Source organism: Phoca vitulina, unplaced genomic scaffold, assembly GCF_004348235.1.
Source record: "Phoca vitulina isolate PV1807 unplaced genomic scaffold, GSC_HSeal_1.0 scaffold31, whole genome shotgun sequence".
In the NCBI taxonomy this organism is placed as follows: Eukaryota; Metazoa; Chordata; class Mammalia; order Carnivora; family Phocidae; genus Phoca; species Phoca vitulina.
In genome coordinates this window covers 20,013,167-20,034,872 of record NW_022589734.1, presented here as the reverse complement: position 1 = coordinate 20,034,872, position 21,706 = coordinate 20,013,167, and the positions used below count along the sequence as shown (strand labels likewise).

Sequence of the window (21,706 nt, the reverse complement as noted above, 5' to 3'; positions counted from 1 at the left end):
TGAACTCCTGGAACTCTCCCTTCTCTAATTGTGGTGGCTTTCTCGGCTACTCGGTGCACGGGAGGATGGCTGCACAATGCTCCAGAATGGTTACATCTCCTCCATTCAAGAAACAGACACTAATTTCTCTTACCTCCAATTCCAATTCCGGGGCAAGAGACTGTTTCAATCAGCTGAGTCTTAGAAATGCCGATCATGTAATAGAAGAGGGGCTACCTGGGCCCCTATGGTTTGATAGGGAGTTTTGATAGTTGGAGGACGGGCAGACCCTGAAAAGGTTTCTACTACATTAATCAGAGTTCTCCAGAAAACAGAACCAATAGACTCTGTCTGTGTATATATGTCTACACAGATCAGTCTTTTGCTCTATTTGAAACTTGAACTGATAGGAAGAAGCTCACCCACATCGCAGAGGGCAATCTGCTTTACTCAAAGTTCACAGGTTTAGATGTCAATCACATCCAAAAACATCTTCAGAGAAACATCCAGAATATTATATTTGCCCACCTATCTGGGCACCATGGCCCAGCCAAGCTGACACATAAAATTAATGACACATTATCAAAGCTCAATAAACATTTGCTGAATTGAATAATTTTTGTTGTTTATGACATTTAAACAGTATTATTTCTGTGAAGATTCTCAGAGAAATTGTGATTTCAGGATCTTAGAACCAAGGAATAGCTAGGACTTCTCCTGAGCCCTGGTTTGTTTTATCCTAAAAACCCTGAACCATGTAACTGATTTCTCTCTTCGTGTTGGTTCTAAAGATGTTGGAGCTGAATTAGTGTTTCTTTTCTAGCAAATATGCGTCATACATGTTAATCTCATCACTATCTACGTATCATCTTGAAGACAACTCTTTTTTTTTCTTTATTTTTTTTAAAGATTTTATTTATTTATTTGACAGAGAGAGATCACAAGTAGGCAGAGAGGCAGGCAGAGGGAGAGGGAGAAGCAGGCTCCCTGCTGAGCACGGAGCCCGATGTGGGGCTCGATCCCAGGACACTGGGATCAAGACCTGAGCCGAAGGCAGACACTTAACCAACTGAGCCACCCACGCGCCCCTCTTTCTTTCTTTCTTTCTATTTTAAAAAAAATGTTTTATTTATTTACTTGACAGAGAGACACAGCGAGAGAGGGAACACAAGCAGGGGGTGTGGGAGAGGGAGAAGCAGGCTTCCCGCCGAGCAGGGAGCCTGATGCGGGGCTCAATCCCAGGACCCTGGGATCATGACCTGAGCCGAAGGCAGATGCTTAATGACTAAGCCACCCAGGTGCCCCTCTTTCTTTCTTTTTAAATAATCTCTATGCCCAATGAGGGGCTCGAGCTAATGACCTTGAGATCAAGAGCTGCATATTGTACTGACTGAGCCAGCCAGGTATCTCTTTTTTCATTTCTTAATTACCTCTCTGATTTGTTTTTTTTGTTAGTTTTTTTTAACTTGACTATAGTCAACATGCTGTACATTATATCTGCAGAACTTACTTACTTTATAACTGGCAGTCTGTACCTTTTAACCACATTCACCCACGTCACCCACCTCCCCACCTCCTGCCTCTGGCAACCACCAGTCTGTCTCTGGGTCTATGAGTTTGGTTTTTTTCAGATTCCACATACAAGTGAGATCATACTGTATTTGTCTTTCTCTGTCTAACTCATTTCACATAGCAAAATGCCCTCAAATTCCAACCATGTTGTTGCAAATGGCAGAATTTCCTTCTTTGTTAAGGCTGAATAACTTTTATGGCTAAATATGTATCATAATTTCTTCATCCATCGATGGGTTGACTCAGGTATTTCCATGTTTTAGCTATTGTGAATAATGCTACAGTGAGCATGGGGATGCATATGTATATTTAAGATAGTGATTTCATTTCCTTCAGATAAATACCTAGAAGCGGAATTGCTGGATCATAGGGTAGCTCTATTTTTAATTGTTTGAGGAACCTCCATACTGTTTTCTATAACGGCGGCACTAATTTACATTCCCACCAGCAGTGCAAAAGGGTTCCCCTCACTGATTTGTTTTCAGCTTATTTTATTTAACAGCACTGTGTGGAAAGAATTTGAATTAGTAAAGAAAGGAAGCAAACACTTGCAATATTCTTGATCTACTTCTCATAGAGCAAAGACCAACTTCCTTCATTTTGGGTGATTCTGAAATGAGCGGTTTATATGTTTTTAGGAATCATCATATGATCTGATCCCCACGTCACTTCCATTCCATCATTTGTGTTTATGGTTTTAGAGGAAACTCAGCACATACCAATCTCTTACCTTTCAAAGCATAATGTGAGTCGTGTTCAATGCTCCAATATGTTGTTAAAATACCTCTAGGCATTTTTTTTTTTTTAACCAGCTTAAAACGCTCTTCTTCTACCATCTTAAAATTTATGCTCTTGGGGCACCTGGGTGGCTCAGGTGGTTAAGCGTCTGCCTTTGCCTCGGATCATAATCCCCAGGGTCCTGGGATCAAGCCCCGCATTGGGCTCCCTGCATGGTGGGGAGTCTGCTTCTCCCTCTCCCTCTACCCCTGCTCACGTGTGCAGGCTCTCTCTCTCTCTCTCTCTTAAATAAATAAATAAAAATCTTTAAAGAAAAACAACTTAGGCTGTTTTCCTCAGGTCTTCAAAAATGTTAACTCCTGGAAGAGGCTGTTTGTGAGCAGTAGCAGAGCTGACAAGTGAGGCAAAGTAAGAAAGAGTTGCTGAGAGCCAAACCAGTGCCAGGAGAAGGGTCTTTGCAGTAATATCTGAATCTGTGCAATAAACATGGCTGGCGTTAGAATTTTCCTGAACAGTCTGGAAAGTCTCCTTAATTAGGCCGCTATAGAATTCAGCGTGGGAGGTTGCATTGAAACCACTCTATTTTTGATAATTGAAGCAATAGAAACTTCATTTTTATACTTAACTCTGAGAGTTGAGGCTTTCCACGTTTTATGTTCGTGTAGCATCCTGCAAGCAATCCTGGATATGGCAGCTTCAAGTGGTAGGAAGAGGTCAGAGGATGGTCTCCATTTCCTTTTCTTTTATGTCACCTCCTTGCCCTGGTAAGGAAAATAGTCATCCTAAAACAAGAGAAGCTTTCATAAATAATGTAGAATTCCATTATAAGGCTACTACTATCTATTTCAGTTATGCCAAATAATTGCCAAAAGAAATAGGAGAGAAAAATATTGGTAATTTTACCATGAAGAGAGTATCTTTGTAATTTTAATTTAAGAAGCTAAATAATTAAAAGATGAAAAGTATGTATGGGCTATATGTATTTTCTCCCAAAGTACAATAAATGGGGTAAAAAAATTATATATGGGCTATATGTATTTTCCCCCAAAGTGCAATAAATAGGGTAAAAAACAGCAGAGTCCTCAGGAAGGTTTTAAACTAAGTTGGGTGGGTAGTTCCACAAATATTTAATAGATTATTTCTCTGTTTTCTCGGTTCTTCCATGAAGTGTGTGCTGTGATAGCCAGATTGGGAATAGCAAGGACCAAGATGCCAACTCCCAACACTGGGTGCTCGGAGGGGATTTGGGTTTGGGGAATGGTCATTGTGGGTCATTGTGGGGCAGGTGCATCCAAGACGAGGTCAAACAGGTTGAGAAACAGGGAGCCTCCGAGAGGGAAGGAGTAAGAGAAAGCAAAGATGTTACAAAGTGAGCTGTGGAATTTGGAGGTGAGACCGAGGCAAGAAGGAATAAAGCAGCAAGAATGGCTCAGAAAGTTCTTTCTTACTCCAGCTTCCCCTCTTCCTGGTATTTTCATGAAATTGATAAGGAAAATCTGTGTCCCAAGATGGCCAATGGTGCCAATGAGAGAGTCCCAGTCCTTGCCCCAGGGCTCTTCCGGGTTCTTCTCCCTGCTCTCCTTCCCGCGAGCACCAATGGGGGTTCCTCTCCCTGCCCCGCTTCGTGCACGCGCCAAAAGTGCCAAGTATGTGGAACTAGAAGTGTATAAATTGCCCCTTTTGTTTGTGCTCGGGGCTCAGACCTTTGGAGATCACTCTCCTCTGAGCTCACAGGCGTTAAATAAACCTCCTGTCCTCCAAGATCTCCGGGTGTCTCTTGGTTCTTCCATCGGGCGATCCAGTCCAGGTTCCGTAACAAAATTACTATGAAAGTGGGGCACCTGGGTGGCTTAGTCAGTTGAGCAGCCCGCTCTTGATTTCAGCTCAAATCATGATCTGCCTCGTGATTTCGGCTTAGGTTATGATCTCAGGGTCCCTGAACCCCACATCGTCAGGCTCCATGCTCAGCAGGGAGTCTGCTTCACCCTCTCCCTTTGCCCCCTCCCTCCTCATGTGTGCGTGCGTGCTCTGTCTCTCTCTCTCTCTCTCTCAAATAAGTAAATAAATCTTTAGGAAAAAAAAAAGAAATTACTATGAACGCACAAGGCATACAGCACAGATCCCTGCTCCTCAACTCTTCCTGCTCTTATCAGCCTCTCCCCTCTCACCTAGCCATGAGCAGGTGGTGCCTGTGGCCTTTGAGAAGGTAACTGAACACAGCTGGACAGGGGGCCTGGAGGAAAAGCAGTTTTCATCAAGGGCAGGTCCTGGCACTCTATCTGCACATAATCAGCACTTGAAAGAAGGGCTAAACATAGCACTCTATAGGTCTGGTGCAGTAAAACTAAATTTTTCTGTCTCCTTGCTTCTCTCCTGTGGGTTTTTTTTTTTTTTTTTTTATGTTTCTGATTTATTTCTTGGCTTTAAAAAAATAATGAGGGACACCTGGGTGGCTCAGTCGGTTAAGCGTCTGCCTTCAGCTCAGGTCATGATCCCAGGGCCCTGGGATCGAGCCCTGCATCGGGCTCCCTGCTCAGCGGAGAGCCTGCTTCTCCCTCTCCCTCTGCCTGCCTCTCTGCCTACTTGTGCTCTCTCTCTCTCTGTCAAATAAATAAATAAAATCTTTAAAATAAAATAAAATAAAAATAAAAAAATAACGAATTGTAAAGCTTTGCCTTTCTCTCAATTCTACTGAATTCTCAATGTGTATCTATTAGAAGCCTTTTTATTGCAGCGCACAGCAAGCTAAAGAATAAAAAAGATGACTTCAATCTGCAGTGTGTGATCCTCTCTAATTAATTAGTAATATGATGGGCCATGAAATATCCCATTTGGTATTCTATTTGGTATTTGTTGTTAAAGAACCTGTCAATCCCTTACCTGATTTCTTCTTGGGCATTTTGGGGCCCAACCTTAAAAACATTTTAGATGATATAATAATTTTACATTTAAAAAGATACATAGTAGCATGAAAATTTTGATAGTTAATAAAACAAGATCTGTGAATTCACCACCTAAAGTAAGCATGAAGAACCAGCACTATTGCATCAAACTATGTTCAATTGATCCATATTGTCTTCCTGGATCATGCTTTTGGTGTTGCATGTCAGGAGTCATCACCAAACCCCAGGTGACCTAGATTTTCTTCTATGTCATCTTCACATTTTATGGATTTGTGTTTTATATATTTAGGCCTATGATTCATTTTGAGTTAATTTTTGTAAAAGATGTGAAGGTTGTGTCTAGATTCTTTTTTTTTACATGTTGGTGTCTGGTTATTCTCGCACCATCGACTGCAAAAACTGTCCTTTCTTCATTGAGTTGCTTTTGGTCCTTTGTCAAAGATCCACTTGACTATGTTTTCATGGATCTATTTCTGGACCCTCTATTCTGTTCCCCAGATCTCTTTGTCTATTCTTTCACCAGTGCCGTACTGACTTGATGACTATAGCATGACTGTTAAGTCTTCAAGCTGGATAGCCTCAATTATCCCACTTTGTTCTTCAGTAGTGTGTTGGTTATGCTGGGAATTTCTCCTTTCCATATGAACTTTAGATATCCACTTTTGCTGATATCCACAAAATTACTCACTGGGATTTGTTTGCAACAAATTCTTTCAATGTTTATTTGTCTGAGAAAGTTTTTTTTTTTTTTTTCACTTTTGAAGGATAATTTCTCTGGATATAGAATTCTAGGTTGCTAGTTTTTTTTCTTTCAATATTTTATCAACACTTTAAATATTTCAAGTTACTCTCATCTTGCTCGCGTGGTTTCTGAAAAGTCCAATGTAATACTTAGCCTTCCTCTTCTACAAATAAAGTCCCCTGCCTCCAGCTTCTTTCAAGATTTCCTCTTTGTCTTTGATTTTCTGCAGTTTGGATATAATATACCAAGATATTAATCTCTTTTCCTCCTTGGTGTCCTGTAAGCTTCCTGGATTGTGGTTTGGTGTTTGTCATTACTTTTGGAAAGTTCTCAGCCATTTTTTTTTTTAAATTAAAAGAATTCCCATATAATTAAGGTACAGTGTTATATTAGTTTCAGCCATTATTACTTAGAATTTTTCTTCTCCATTCTCTCTTCTCCTTCTGGTATTCTTACTGAGTACATGATAAAACTTTCTACATTCTCCCACTGTTCTAGGATAGTCTGTTTCTTATTCTCTTTTTGTTTTTCAGCTTAAAAAGTCTCTAGTGACATATCTTCAAGCTCAGTGATTCTTTCCTCAACCATGTCCAATCTACTAATGAGTCCATCAAAGATGTACTTCATTTTTGTTTCAATGTTTTCAATTTCTAGTATTTCCTTTAAAAAAATATTTTATTTATTTATTTGAGAGAGAGCATGAGTGTGTGGGGGGGTGGGCAGAGGAAGAGGGAGAACCAGGCTCTCTGCTGAGCAGGGAGCCCCACACAGGGCTCCCTCCCAGGGTCCTGGGATCATGCCCTGAGCCAAGGACAGACACTTAACCAACTGAGCCATCCAGGTGCCCCTCTGGTATTTCCTTTTGATTCTTTCTTAGAGTTTCCATCTCTCTGCTTACATTGCCCATCTACTTTTGTGTAAAGCCCACTTTTTTCCATTAAAGCCCTTAGCATCTTAATCACAGTTATTTTTAAATCTCAGTCTTATAATTCTCAAACCTCTATCATACCTGAGTCTTGTTCTGATGCTTGTTATGTCTCTTCAAACTTTGTTTTTTGTCTTTTAACATGCCTCGTGATTTTTTTTGCCAGAAGTCGGACATTATGTATAGGGTAAAAGGAACTGAGGTAGATGGGCCTTTAGCGTGAGGTTTTATGTTTATCTGCTTAGGAGTTAGGCTGTGTGTGCTATTTGCTGTACCTGTCTGGTGTCAGTGGCTAAAATTTCCTCTTGTGTCCTTGTTTTTGTCTTTCCTATTGTCTTTGGGTTTTCCTAGAGACTTCCTCCCTTTTAAATAGAATCTGAGGCTTACAGGTCTTTCCATTGTAGTTCCCTATTATTATACACAGTCCTGATGATGTGGTAGTAAGGTGTGGGAGATGGAAAGCATCCTATAATCCTATAATTGGATCTCATTCTTTTAGTGCCTCTGGACTGAGACCTCCACAAGAATTTCGGGTATTTTTGTTGTTGTTGTTGTGTGTGTGTGTTTGTTTGTTCATTAGTTTCTTTCTGCCCCTTAGGTGGGACAGGAAGACTAGAAGTGACTGGAATTGGGTATGTCCTTTTCCCCACATTAGTTAGGCTCTGACCAAATCCATGTTGGTTAACATCTGGCAAAACTGTTTTCCTCAAGATCAGGCCTTTGTTAAGGAGACCATCGTGCTCTGGGCATATTTCAAAATAGCTAATTTTCCCCTTCCCCTGCTAGAAGCATGAAGGAAATATTCTCAGATCTTCATCCTGAGAACCTAGTGGGGCTCTTGAAGGAAAAACTGGTGTAAGTGGGAGGGGTCCTCCTAAGACTGGGTCCTCAGGGGATTTTTATCTCGATGCTCAGACCCCAGCAATTAGTCAATTGACTTTTAGGTTTTAATACTCTCTGCTAGTTCCAGTGGTCATTTCTGTTCTGGGTATGCTCTGATTCTCTGTATTTCCCTCTCTGTCCAGTTTTCAGGGTAGGGGTTTGTTCTGGATCTCAATTCTCTGATGAATCTAAGGAGAATTGTTGATTTTCCATTGTTCAGCTTTATTCTTGCTGTGAGGCAACTTCTACACTCTTCACATGTTGGACCAGAAACCACCCACCACCTTCTTTTGTACAACTGTGAGCTGAAAACAATTTTTGCATTTGCAAATGGTAGAAAAGAATCAAAAGAGAATATTATTTCACGACTAGTAAAAATCACATGAATATCAAGTTTTAGGACCCATCATCAAGTTTTATTGGAATATAGCCATGCTCACTTATTTACATGCTATTTATGGATGCTTTCATTCTGCACAGGCAAGCTGAATAGTTTTGACAGAGACCTCAAGGCCACAATGCCTAAAACATTTATTATCTGGCTCTTTACAATGAAAAAAAATGGAAACTCTGCTCCCTATCTCTTAATATTTCTTTATATATATATATATATATATATATATATATATATATATATATTTATCTCCTTTTCTCTCTGTGCTACATTCTTGGTAATTTACTTTCCAGTTTATTATGACCTCCTTAGCTATATCTAATCTGCTGATTTAGCCATCATTTGTCCCCTTTGTTCCACAATTATATTTAAAATTTTTAACATTGTATTTTATCCTTTTTCTAATCTATGTGGCAGGTTTTGATCATCTCTTATTGCTTTGAGTAAGGAATTTTTGTGATACCATCTTTTATTTCTTTACACATTTCATATATATTTATTTTATATTCTGTACCTGATAATTCCATTGTTTGAATCCCTTGAGGTCTAAATCTGATCTTGCCACTTCTGCTACTGATGCTGGATTGTTTCCTTATGTATTTGATGATCTTTCATTGTGAGCTCAGACTTAGATCAAGTCTGTGGTCCTACATTAAGGACCTGTCCAGAGAGGATTTTGCTTTGCTGGAAGCCAGGGAGATGACTATCACCTGAAGCACTAGAGCCTTCTTCCAATTTCTCTTGTTTAATCTGGGAGTCTGAGGTTCAATGCTTCAGTCTTTCTCTGTTGACCCAAGACTTCTTTCCTTCTATCCCAGCACCAATATTGGCAATTAAATTGGTGACTGTCTTTAGACATGCCTATCTTTCCCATGTGCATGCTCCTCTACTTTCCTTTTCTGCTCAGTTTTCTTCTTTATTCTTCTAGCCATTAGGAATTTCCTGTAATCTCAGCAAAATTTTTTCTATGCAATCTCAATGTTGTATAACAGGAGGGTTTCCTGGCTATCTAATCTGCCATATTGCTAGGGCGGGAGTCCTATCCAGTTCTTTGTTCTACCTTATGACTAATTTTGGCCCCCACTTGTTGGTTTAGCTCCTTCCCAGGACCAGGTAAGGGAATTATTTCCATACTTTCTACCTTCTCCTTTCCTTTGTGATAGCCCTGTGCCTGCCCTTGTCTTCAGCACTCATTTTATCCCCTTAACAGATACCCAAACTCAGAGTCGACAATGACGGTATCTTCTTTTTGACCAAAGAAACACCCGTTCTTTGGTTTCTTGCCAAGGACAGAATTTAGCTGTGGCTCTTTTCAAGCATCTTGGGTCTCCGGCCTCCTCCCATTTCTAAACACACACCATCTATTGTCAGCCCTAACCCACTTAAACATGATCTCTTTGTTGGCGTGGTTGAATTTCTATCTGCTGATGTCATTATTTCAGGTCCCTCCTGTGGAACTACAGTGTTCTTTCTTGCTCTTTGGGTCTCCAGAGTATGGCTTAAAGCTAAATGCTTTTCTTCCTTGGTTTACATCACTGCCCATAGATTGTTCTGTCATTTCTAGATTGATTAGTTACTTCTGCAGTGGTTGCCATCAGTTATGAGTGGCTTCAGATGAACAGATGAGGCGTATGAAAATACTTTGTAAACTAGAAAGCCCTGTACGATGCTGAGGATGATTCAGGGATAAGATACACAGTGTAGTTTAGGCTTCAGCTGACGCAGATGCCCCGGACTTTGATTATTTAGAAAAACACTCCAGAAAAAGAAGTCCTAAAGCCTTCTGAAGGTGCAAAGTGGTCTGCACAGGAAGAGTTGTCTGAGTCTTTCAAGGGGGAAATGGAACATCCTATTTAGAAGCATGCACCTCTGAAAGGTGGTGTGGAAGAGTAGAAGGAATTATGGCACTCGTGGACAATCTGGATGAGGGACTTCCAGAAGCTATGTTAATTCAAAACGATGAATTAACCATGACAGCAAGCCTATGGTTCCAGGGCTAAAACTTGGAAGGTTTCTGATGTGCATGCCAGAGTGGGGCAACTAAACCTTACGGACATAGCAGAAAGAGCCCTGGACTAGGATTCCAGAGACTTTTTTTTTTTTTTCCTGATGGAAAAAAATTGATTGCTGTACTGTCACATGATGAAACCAGTTTCTTGTTAGGAGGCTGCCTTCCAGCTCGAATTCTGTGATTTGATCATCATTACCAGTTGACGTGGCTTTGTCTGAGTTGAAACACCACGGCTTGATTAATGATTGGCTTTGTTTCTCTTAATTCCCTGGGTTCCACTTCCCATGTTTCTGTGTTCCTGACTTGTAGGCAGGCAGTCCCTGAGGTGGGGTAGCAAAGAGAAGACACAACCTCTCTTTCCCCTAGTTCCTACTTCTACCTATTCCATGATATGATCTATACCCAAGACCCAAAGGCTCACAACAGAAGCACTAATGGAGTTTCCAATATTGTTCCTGAGGCACATTCCTGAGAACATGGGACCTTGTCCCTTCTGTTTCCCATAGCACTTCTCAGACACTTCAGCATCAGGAACTCAGGAACTTTTCGATAGTGCTCTTCACACACATGAAAAGCATACTCGTAATTTCTAGTGTTAGGAATATTTTAGAATATTTTAATAAATTGCTCTGTTCGTCTTTCCACCTTCAAGTCGTAGATTTAAGGGCACCATGGAAAGCCTTCTCTGTGCGTTCTATGGATCACCCCAACTTGCTGCTACAAAGGTTACTTCTTTTAACTTCTGACTGACTCCTGGCTGATTCATTCTCAAAAGCCAGTGTGGGAATTCTCACTAAATAGCACAATGCATGACCTACCATTTACACTTATTGTTTTCCTTCATGATATTGGGGTTGCTGTTCTGGTCTAGATGGAGGCTCCCCAGTTCCTGGGATCCTAGAAAATGAATCCATTGGTTTATTCACTTTTGAGTCATGCTTACCTGGGCAATCTCCTGCACCCACTCCTGCACCTGGATGCACAGGTCCAGGACTGGGAATTGCCCCCACACCACCCCAGATCAGAATCTCCCATTTTGTAAAGCTCTTTAGTAGTAAGGCTACATCCCCCCTCCATTTCTGTTTCTGCTTCTAATCATCTGTCCTTCCAAGTCTTTCAAATATGGCTTCAGAAAGAAAAATTGCTTATTTAAGATCTGGCCCTCAGTATTTACTTCCAGCTAAAACTTGTTTCTCCCCCAACTAGACTATAAGCTTCCTCTTGGTGATAGGAACTGTGCCTTTTTCTGTTTGGACTCCAGAAACTACAACAGTGCCTGGCATATAGTAATTGCTGTATCCTTCAGTGACTAAATGAATTAATGAATGATTTCTCTTAATGGGCACGCAATGGGTGAGTACAATGAGCTTTCCTATTATTTTCTATCTCTTAATATTGCTGAGACTGACTTCTAAATTTTCTCAAGTACAACCCATCTCTAAAACAATATTTAGGGTTGCCTGGGTGGCTCAGTCGATTAAGCATCTGACTCTTGATTTCAGCTCAGGTCTTGATCTCAGGTTTGTGAGTTCAAGCCCCATGAAGTACCTCTCCTCACTGAGCTTACATTCTAGAAGTAGAGAAATGACAGCTACATATATTAGCTAGTGATGTATGCTTCAAGAAAACATAGAGCACTCGTATAAAGCACTTAAAATGGTACCTGGTATTCCAATAGCCAAAAGGTAGAAACAACCCAAATGTCCATTAACTGATGAATGGATAAACAAAATGTGGTCTATCCACACTGTGGGGCATTATTCAAGCGTAAAAAAAGGAGGAAGTACTGATACATGCTTGAAGACGGATGAACCTTGAGGACCTAAGTGAAAAAAGGCAGATACCAAAGGTCATTTATTGTATGATTCCATTTATAGGAAATATCCAGAACAGGCCAATCCATATGGACAGAAAGCAGATTAACGGTTGCTGGGAGTTGGGAGAAGGGGTATGGGGTTTGGTAATGGGTACGGGGTTTCCTTTTGGGATGATGAAAATGTTCTGGAACTAGATAGTGGTGGTCATTGCCAAGATTGTAAATGTACTGAATGTCACTAATGGTAAATTTAATGTTATTGGTATTTTATCACATTAAAAAGAAATAGTATCTGGCATAATATAAGCATTCAATAAAGCTTATATATTATTTTTTATAGCAAAATGAACAATAATCTCTCAAATAGAAAATTACCTAGGAGTGCCTGGGTGGCTCAGTTGGTTAAGCATCTGCCTTCGGCTCAGGTCGTGATCTCAGGGTCCTGGGATCGAGTCCCATGTCAGGCTCCCTGCTCAGAAGGGAGTCTGCCTCTGTCTCTGCCCTCCCCCCCGCCCCTACTTGGGCTCTCTCTCGCTCAAGTAAATAAATAAAATCTTTAAAAAAATTACCTAGGTAAAATAAATTACTAAGTAAGTTTTTAATCACTGGAATGCTATGCAGCCTTTGAAGAGAGTGAACATGGTTAAGTACAAATACGGAAAGATGTCCAAACCTACAGTGAGAAAGAAAAAGAGCTGCAGATGAGTCTACATGGTACAATTTATGGTAAAATACACATGCACATGCACACACATATGCAATATGCCTGGAAAAAACTGGACTGGAAGTAGACGCATAAGAAAAATGAGGATAGTGGTTTTCTTTGGGGTGAATAGGTTGGGGGGACGAGGGATGGCTTTGTTTTCGTACTTTATACCCTTGTGTATTGAATGATTGTGTGTATATGTACAATACATAATGTATTGGAATTTTAGATGATGAGCTCAGAGTTAAGAGTATGAGATGGCGATTCAAAAATCCTAACCTGCTCAGAGGTGGCATTACAAGAAACACGGAATCCAGGACAAGGGTGGTAATTACCCATCGTGAGAATTAAATTTTTTTGGCTTCATAACTCGTTATGAAAAATAAAACTGGACTTGCCACGAGGTGTAAAAATCCTTCTGTATCTGAAAGTGGTTTTCGCCGCTGGTCAGAGGCGTGGCAAATTCTTCTGCTTCTCAGAACGCCGAGTGCAACCGCAGGTGCTGGACAAGTATCTGTCCAGGGTTCCTCAAGTCCCACATGAAGGGCAGGGCATGTGATGTTCTTCAGCTTTGGGGCCACCTTTCCCCACGTTAAAGCACGTCTTTAAGGATGAAGTTAATACAGGAATGTAAGATACTATTAAGGAAAGCCATTTACAAGTCTGAACTCTTAAAAAAAATCATTTTATTGATCCTTTACCATACAAAATTTATTCAAATTACACCCATTTGAAGTGGTAAGATCACAGCTAGAGAACAGGTTACCCTGTAACAAATCTATTTACAAAATCCATCATAAAAGCTTTTTTTTTTTTACATTATATTACATATTTTCTTTTTTTAAACTAGCATACAACACAAAGCTAAACCGATTAGTAGTTTGCCTACTCCCAATTTTGGGAGAAATACTTCCTTTTGACAAAAATCACGTACCCCGTAGGAAAAGAAATTCCCACAATCTGACAATTGCCACCTGACTCACTCTGCAAGCCATGTTCCTTCAAATCCCCCCTCTCACACACAGGCTGTCATGCACGCATCCGAGTTCTTACTTTCTTTTTATCCTGAAAGCTAAAGCTTTAAATACTGCGGTTTTATTTACAGATCTACACTTAAAAACAACAAAAACGGAAATAAGAACCACAACAACAACAACAACAAAAAACAGAAACAAAATAGAACACTCTTAAAAAATTACAAACCAGCTAGAAAATATTCTGGCAGTGTTTACAAATTAATTGCTATTTTTTTTCCTTGTACAAAATCGCTAGATAATGAAAGTGTGGAGGAGACTACAATCAACTTAAATAAAACAATCGCTATGCACAGATCTGTACATATGAACACACACCTAACACTGTTTGACAGCTCATGTGTTGCCCTTTATACACTTTTTATTTTGTAAGGCTCACGCAGTCATAATTCGCACACTTGTAACTTTTAGCCATTTCATGTGTGAGCATTAATAGCAGCAACTCAATGGTACCAGAAAACCTGCATACTTAGTACGTAAAGTAACACAAATACTGTAGTATTAACCCACTTTGTGTGCCAGATACTATGTCAGAAAGAAAAAATGGGCGATGCAAGCAGAACACAGCATGGACAGCTAACTCAGGGACACCAAGCTCAGCCCACTAACTGGAAAAATCTTATGCATGAAGGAACTTTTAAGACTTATTAGTATTCCTTTCATTTTCAAAACAATAAATACGGCATCATTACATTATGAAAAGGCTTAAGGAGAAAGCCAACAGAACACACAAGCACCTAGCCAGGTGAGAGCTCAGTCTTTAGACTTTGGAAACAAAATCAGCTTTGTGCAGCTGATAAAGAGAATCATGACAAAGCCGGAAACAGAGGCAGCCAACCAGATGAGATAAATATGGGAAATGGGCAAAAGCTTGGCATAAATGGTTTCCCGTACAGGAAAAAACCCCACAGTGCATTTCCAGTAGGCACTTGACACAAAGCTCCCCCCTCCCTCCCCCACCCCGATGCTTCATCACAGACCACACTGCTGTTTGTACCAAAGCCAGTGTGCGTGAGGGAGGAGGTTGGGGACGGAGGCCGAAGAAGAAAAAGGAGGATAATGTGCACCTTTGTTTTCCTTCCCAAACATACACCCACGCACACCCACACAAATAGTTTAAAGTGCTGGTGTCACTGGTTTTGACCCTACCACCACTTTGCATATTGTGGAAATCTACCTCGAATCAACTGGCTGGGGCTTTCGTGGTTTTGTTTTGTTTTGTTTTGTTTTTGTTTCGTTTTGTGTTTTTCCTAAGGGATATTTTCGATTCCATGAAACACACAAATCGAGTGCTACTGTGTCGGGCACATAGCATTTCAATTTAACTGTTTGGTTTGGAGGTTTTTTTTGTTTTTAACCGGACTCCCTCATCCCCGCCGTCTTCAGGATCCAAGCAATGGACCTGAGGTACCGTGCCACATGCCCAACGGGAGAAGGGTACCTCTCCCCGGGGCCAATGGGAAAGCCATTCTTGGACCTAACTGGTAGGACTTGCAGCTGACAGGAAGCCTCCAGCTGGGGGACACCATTCCTGAAGAGTAAAGTGGGACACGCCCTGGCATTCTATCACTTCTTCCACGTAATGACTTCCCTTGGTCCAACTTACTCCTTCATAGAGGAAGGGGAATGGGTTCTGGGCCAGGATGATGGCAGCCCCCGATGCAGGGGGGAACGCCCTGTTCTCACCAGCTTTTAAGTAAATGCCACGGACACAGTGGGGATGTCTTTGTCCCCAGAGGCCTCTCCATCTGACCCCCATCCTGAGAAGTGGTCTCCCTGAGTGCAGAGTAAGAGAGCCCTTGCCCCAGTCATAGGGCCAGGAAGCCCAAGGACGGAGGGATCCACACCTGCTGCTCCTTGGGACTGCTATGTCATCTGACCTGGTTCTCCTCTCAAATGGGCCACCCGTGTCTACGAGCGAGCGAGCGAGCGAGCCCCAGGACTGACTGGCTCCAAGCTCCCCGCCCTGGGAAAGGAAGCAAGATGGGGCAATGCTTCTTGCAGAGGCTGTTAAACCTTAGATCACACACGTTTAGATGCTCTGATCAGTAGAGGTCCTCTACCTCTGCTTAAATAATGTGAATTAGCAAAAACCGTTTCAAAGTAAACAATTAAATTGAAATGGTGCTGGGTGCCACAGGAATGCTTAAATGGCAGCTTAAAAAAAAAAAAGGCAAAAACAATCCACAGAAAACTCCTAAGTAAGCATTTGCTACAAATCAACTTTAAACTTACAAATACATTGGGGGCAAGGGAGTGGGAGTGGTTAATGGAGACAGGAAAATCCACAACAGCTTCGAGTGGCAGATCTACCGTTCTTCTGTATCTGCAACAAATATTGGAAAACAGGTTCTTCATCCGAAAGGCTGTGCAGGTTCTCTTGACCTCCTAACGGTACACAAGGTCTGTAGCTTACACTGAATTATGACAGTAATTTAAATATTCCTAAGAAGAGCTGAAGAAATCCATTTCATACTTTTGCATGACTTCAAGTTTACAGTTCCTGCTGTTCCATCCATATGAGCAGACCCCAAAGACATGCATTCCGCGGAGAAGGCACGGCTTGAAATGCTATTAAGGAAGATTGCTGTTTTCGAGTGGGCCAGGTGGCCAGACCCCATTCTACAGCCCATCCGTCAGGCACAGCAAGCCAATCCGGGAGGGAGGGAAGAAAAATATGGGTGAGAGACACCTGATTGCACATTTTCTCACTTGCTGACTCATCCAGGAGATTTTGGAGCCTGGGGCATAGCAGGGCTTTCCCAAGGGAGCCTGCGACTGTGCGTTTAGACCAAAAAAAAAAAAAAAAGAAAAATTTTTTTTTTTTTAAATTCATTAAAATGTCAGCTTTGTTCTGAAGTTTGTAGTTTACTTCATGATACTATCTCGGAGGAAGAAGGTAGGAAGGGACAACACTGCATGACAGATGTTCTGGTTCCATAATAAAAAAATATTGGTTTATAAGGGGAGGTCACACAAAGCGTAATCAACTACACATGAAGTCTTCCACCAGCGGGAGCTTTTCCAAATCATAAGCATCAAAGAGATCGCTGATGCCTTCTTCCTCCCCAAGGCTTAGGAGATAGTCTTCTTGGAGCAGGGGAGGCAGTAAGTTCACAAATGGTCCTTCTAGGTTGGAAGGAATTTGGTCCTCAGTCTGCTGTAAGAGGTTCGCTGGGGAGGCCAAAGGAGAAAGGTTTGCCATAGAAATCGAACAATCGCTATGTCCTGAGTTGGTTGAAGCCAAGTCTGAAAGGGGAAAAAAAAAAAAATTGGAGGAAATCGAAAAGTAAGTTAGGAGAAAAATCAAATCAACTTGCTGGAAGACTATGCACGCTGCTGTTATAAAACCATGTACCCTCTGCTAAGGACGATCAGATGCCACTACGATCCAGCCCGTCTCGTGCTAACTGTTCACCGTGACTGGCAGCTTTTCTCTGTTCTGGTCTAACTCCCTCAACTTTTGAGATGCCTACTGTTAGCAAACAAGAATACAAATCGTTTCAAAGATTAGAGACTAACAAGTTCAAACACTTCTCTCTGCTATCAGCTAGTCAATATTTAAGGAAAACAAAACAAAACACATACTAAAAAGGTGGCTTCCTCGTAGGGACTCACTGATTTTAACTTAGTCTTTTTTGAACAACTTTTTAAAGATACTTCTTAAAAACGCACGCAATAAGACATGTCCGCTTTGAATGTCTATGGTGAAAATAGTGATCTTTCGTTTTCCCATCTGAGGTGCTGTGGCGATTATAAATGCTCAGTATTACAAATCAGACCTGAGTCACCTGAATCGCTCTAATTCTTGCTGCTATATTGGGAGACAGTAGGGGGAAAGATTAAATACATATCCCCAGTCTGAAACCGAAAAAAGGGGGAAGAACTTAGATATTCGTGGGCTTTTCCTCCCATATCTTTTCCCCATCACCCTGGGGGGTTGGGGAAGGGAGCAGAAATTAAGTTACAACTTCTTTGACAAAAGGCTCTTTGCTCCAAACTTGTTCCCTTTCGCTAGCATGATCTCTGCAGCATCATGAGAAGGTGTGTGGCCAAGTGGAGCTGATGATTCACCCAGAGAGCTCACAGTTTCACTCCGCATCTCAGCTGGCTTTCAAAACATTGTAAGGGAAGCGGTTTCTGCCCATAGCGAAAGCCTGAGGGACTCCATTCGTGGGCGGAGAAGTCATTGGCTCAAAATCATGATTTTATTCTGTAACTAGTCAGAATGCCTTAAAAAAAAAAGTTACCTTAATAACGTTTAATAACAGTAGTTTTTGTTTCTTGCCTAGGCATGTGGTTCCCACAATGGATCCTTCCGGTCACCTTCATTTTTAATATAGTTTCCAAATAACAAAAGTGGAATTTTTACCTTTGGAAGGGGGTTTCGGGATATTCCCATTGTGGTCTTGGTTGTTTGTTTTCATTGGACTGTGTGTTTCTGTCTCTTCTGGACACAAATAAACCTCAATGGGCCCTTGGGTACTTGCCAAATGTATTTGTAGGCTCTATCAACAGAAGAGGCGAGAAAAGTTCAAACTGAGAAATGAGAGCTATAGTAATTTTCATCTAGAAATGGGAAGGGTAATTTTCATTGTTCATTTTGCTTCTTCACTGGTAGCCACCGCCCCCCGCCCCCCCATCAACAGATGACTGTCATCCTCTAGAGGAGGGGCCAGCAAACGGCAGCCTGAGGGCCAAATCCAGTCCATCAACTGGCTTTGTAAATAAAGTTTTATTGGCATAGAATCATGCCCATTCCCACAGATTGCCTCTGGCTGTTTTTTTTTTTTTTCTTCTCACGCTCTAATGGCAACGTTGTGTAGTTGAGTAGTCCCAACAGAGACTTATGGCTCACAAAGCCAAAAATATTTACTCTCTGGTCCTTTAAAGAAAAAGTTTGCTGACCCCTGCCCAAGAGGAGGTGAACTGTGTTCTTTAAATATATTCCTTCTATGCAAACTATGAAAAGGTCCTTTAAGTGTTCTAAATACAGTATTTCCATGTTGCTATCCCTTTATGGTGGGGCGTTTTTACGTGAACTTTAATAACCACTGGATGAATAGTATTCTTAAGTGCTAGGAGCAGAGTTTAGTAAGAGAATGCAGCACACTAACATCTAAAATTCTTCTTCATCTGGGTCATAGAGCTATTATTATAATTTAGGTGAGAACTCTACCCTAGATGGGAGCTTGCAAATCTCACTTTTTATTTCCTATGCATTTCCTTTTTGCTACATTTCTTTATCTTATAGTTATGGTCCAGGCCTATATTTGCAAAGATTGTCGGAAACCAATCACAAAAATATGTGCCCTCCTTTCTTATAATATTCTAGTCTACCAATTCAGCCAAAGTCATATGTGATTTCTTAAAAGTAAACATGTTCTAAAAGATAAATTCTTAAAGTGTGCTAAGATAAGTTAGGGAGATACTTTCTTTTTTTTTTTTAAAGTTAGGGAGATACTCTAAAACATTTATGTCTCTATTCCTAGTGGGGATCATATCTAGGGCAATCAACATAAAATTCCCCAACGGTTCAAATCAATCAGAACTGCCAGATACCAAATTATGAGCAAGAAAAAGTATCAGAGGGACAGGGCACCATACCCTGAGTTCAATGCCCCATGATGTTAAAATTAGACTTTTGGGACACTCAATATGTATTGAACTGTTGAAATGTTTTTGAAGTTCAGGTTAAGTAAAATGGATGGGAAAGAACCATTGAGTGTTAAGGAGGATACATGCTTTGACCACACGTCAGTGATTCTTTAACTTCAGGCATTCCAAAAAGATCTCTACAGGTGAACAAAGATGTTATCTCCTTACCTCTATTGGGTCAGGCACTTCAAGTCTTGTTTCTGGAGGGGCTTTGACAACTATAACAGTTTGGTCTTTAAGGCCACTAATTTTTCGAATATCTTGATATGTAACGTAAGCTAACGTAGTGAGTGTTAAGGAATGTAACCATTAGAAGATTGACAGAACAGATGCATGGAAAAATTTTCAAGTATTTTATGACTTGTAAGAATATACTGGTCTCTCTGTCTCGATCTTTAAATATATGGGGTCTCTCGTGAATCTTCTTTTCTGGTTGATATTCTAAACAATAAGACAAATGCACGGCGTTCTCCTACCCATTTCTAAAAAAGTCCACGGCAATTTAAAATGTTAAACACAGAAACAGAATAGTTAAACTATCAAAAGAAAACCAAAACCCAGTTTGGTCAGGTTCTAGCCCAGTTCCTCTGGAGCATGGACATTCTGTGAACTTTGGTCAAGTGTTCTGTCACTCAAATTGAATGATGGCAGACCCCAATTTACAGAAGAAAAAAAAATGTAAGCTCTATTGCTCATATATTTTTTGGAACTCCAGGAACTTCTATCTGCTGCTTGACCATTAGCAAATGTCAGTAGACGCGCACGTGAACGTGTGAGTAACAAACAGATATATTGGTGGAAGAACTAACTCAGAAGATGGGTCAGGCAGACAGCTGGTTTTCTTAAGGGCACCTGGGCTGGTTGTGATTGTATACTGCCTACCGATAAGAGAGTCATTATTTCTCTGTTAGAAAAATTATCCTTTGTACGATATTACTGACTATCAATATTTCAGTGTTCACAAGGAGGGAACGCAGCTTCCAAGTGCTCTGCAACCTGAATCAATTTGAGAAACACTGTAGCGGGAAAAGAGTGAAAGAGTATTTCAGTACCCTTGGTCATGACTTCTGAGCGCTGAGCAATTCTTTTAAGTGCCCTGGCAGCTGAATCTAAGAGGATATCATGAAAGAATATGGTACTTATTACATGATAAAAAGTATTCATGCAAGCTTGCTTGGAGAGATGAGTTTTTACCTGGCACTAAAAGAGCTCACATAGCTCTCTTATAAGAGTCACGTAGCTCTCTTCTATAAGGGACATGGGGTAACATGATTAATGTACAATGTCTTTAGCCTGTTGCGTTTTTTATGTTAGCCCACAAAAAATGCCTAGGCTAAAGCAGCAAATCACCTGACTCAATGAAGGCCTTTCTGAAGGTAATATAATATTAGCAAATAGAGTCTGTGATCTAACACATTTAATACAGAAATAGGGTTTAGAGAGTCAGGAGGAAATGATGTCTCTTAGAACAGTGGCTTTTAATTAGAAATTGAAGGAAGCTATGAACCTACTGTGCAGAAAAAAAAGCACATCCACCCCAAATATGTATATACTTTTAGGGGCATCTACCGCAGACTATCTTCTTTACATCGTAATGGTTGAGACAAGAGCTAATTCAGTGCTGAGCTTGACAGGACAGCTCATGCAAGAGTCCGGGTCTTAGGTCACCATGCATCGCATCAAGGCAGCCAACTGTTGCCTTCATACGAGACTTGACAGTTCTGAGTTTTTACTGAGAACACGGGGAAAGTGATAACCAGGTACTTACCCCACAGCCCACTGTCAAAAAGCTACGTGACAAGAACTTATTAAAATAAAAACTCATCTACAGTTACTCAACGTGCTGCAGGAAGGAAAATTTCAACACATTTGTGAACAAGCTGTACCACATTCGGAACTGAATGGTGAATTGAAAAAAATTGTGCAAACGCATTTTCTAATCTTCCAAACTTTAAAGTACTTCCACCGTGGCTCCCTCCTGAATTTGCTTTTTTGGGTTAGCAGCTCCCTGCAAGGAAGCTTCCAATTTCCGCAACAAAGGTCCCAGAGAAAGCTAATGTCAGCGACTCTGCTGTAAGCTGCACGTTCCAGAGAGCTGCCAATCGTCCTCCATGGGGCTCCCAGCTAGAGAGTGAATGAAACAGCCCGACTAGAGCTATTCTTGTTTCTTCCCCTGTAAACCCACTCTGGCTGCCACTGGGGGTTCAAATCACCACACCTCTTCTCCACCTTACTAACCATCAGCGGACAAGATCAATCCTGTGGTCAATAGAAAATGAGCAATCGCAGTTTCAAAAAACTGCCTGAATTGGGAAATGAATGTCCCCATACCCTCCAAGGGAAAGT

The 21,706-nt window shown here is 41.0% G+C and overlaps 1 protein-coding gene across 2 annotated transcripts in view; it reads right to left on the bottom strand.

The window, feature by feature from the left end:
- Positions 1–13,337: 13,337 nt before the first annotated feature.
- E2F3 (E2F transcription factor 3) overlaps positions 13,338–21,706 on the bottom strand; it is a 72,426-nt gene continuing 64,057 nt past the window's right edge. For both annotated transcript variants that reach the window (XM_032424744.1, XM_032424743.1), the window contains exons 5-7: positions 19,529–19,643; positions 18,075–18,210; positions 13,338–16,951 (exon numbers count right to left, since the gene is read on the bottom strand). In XM_032424744.1, coding sequence (XP_032280635.1) covers positions 16,689–16,951; positions 18,075–18,210; positions 19,529–19,643 — 514 coding nt within the window. In that variant the 3' untranslated portion in view covers positions 13,338–16,688. The remainder of the gene's footprint in view (positions 16,952–18,074; positions 18,211–19,528; positions 19,644–21,706) is intronic.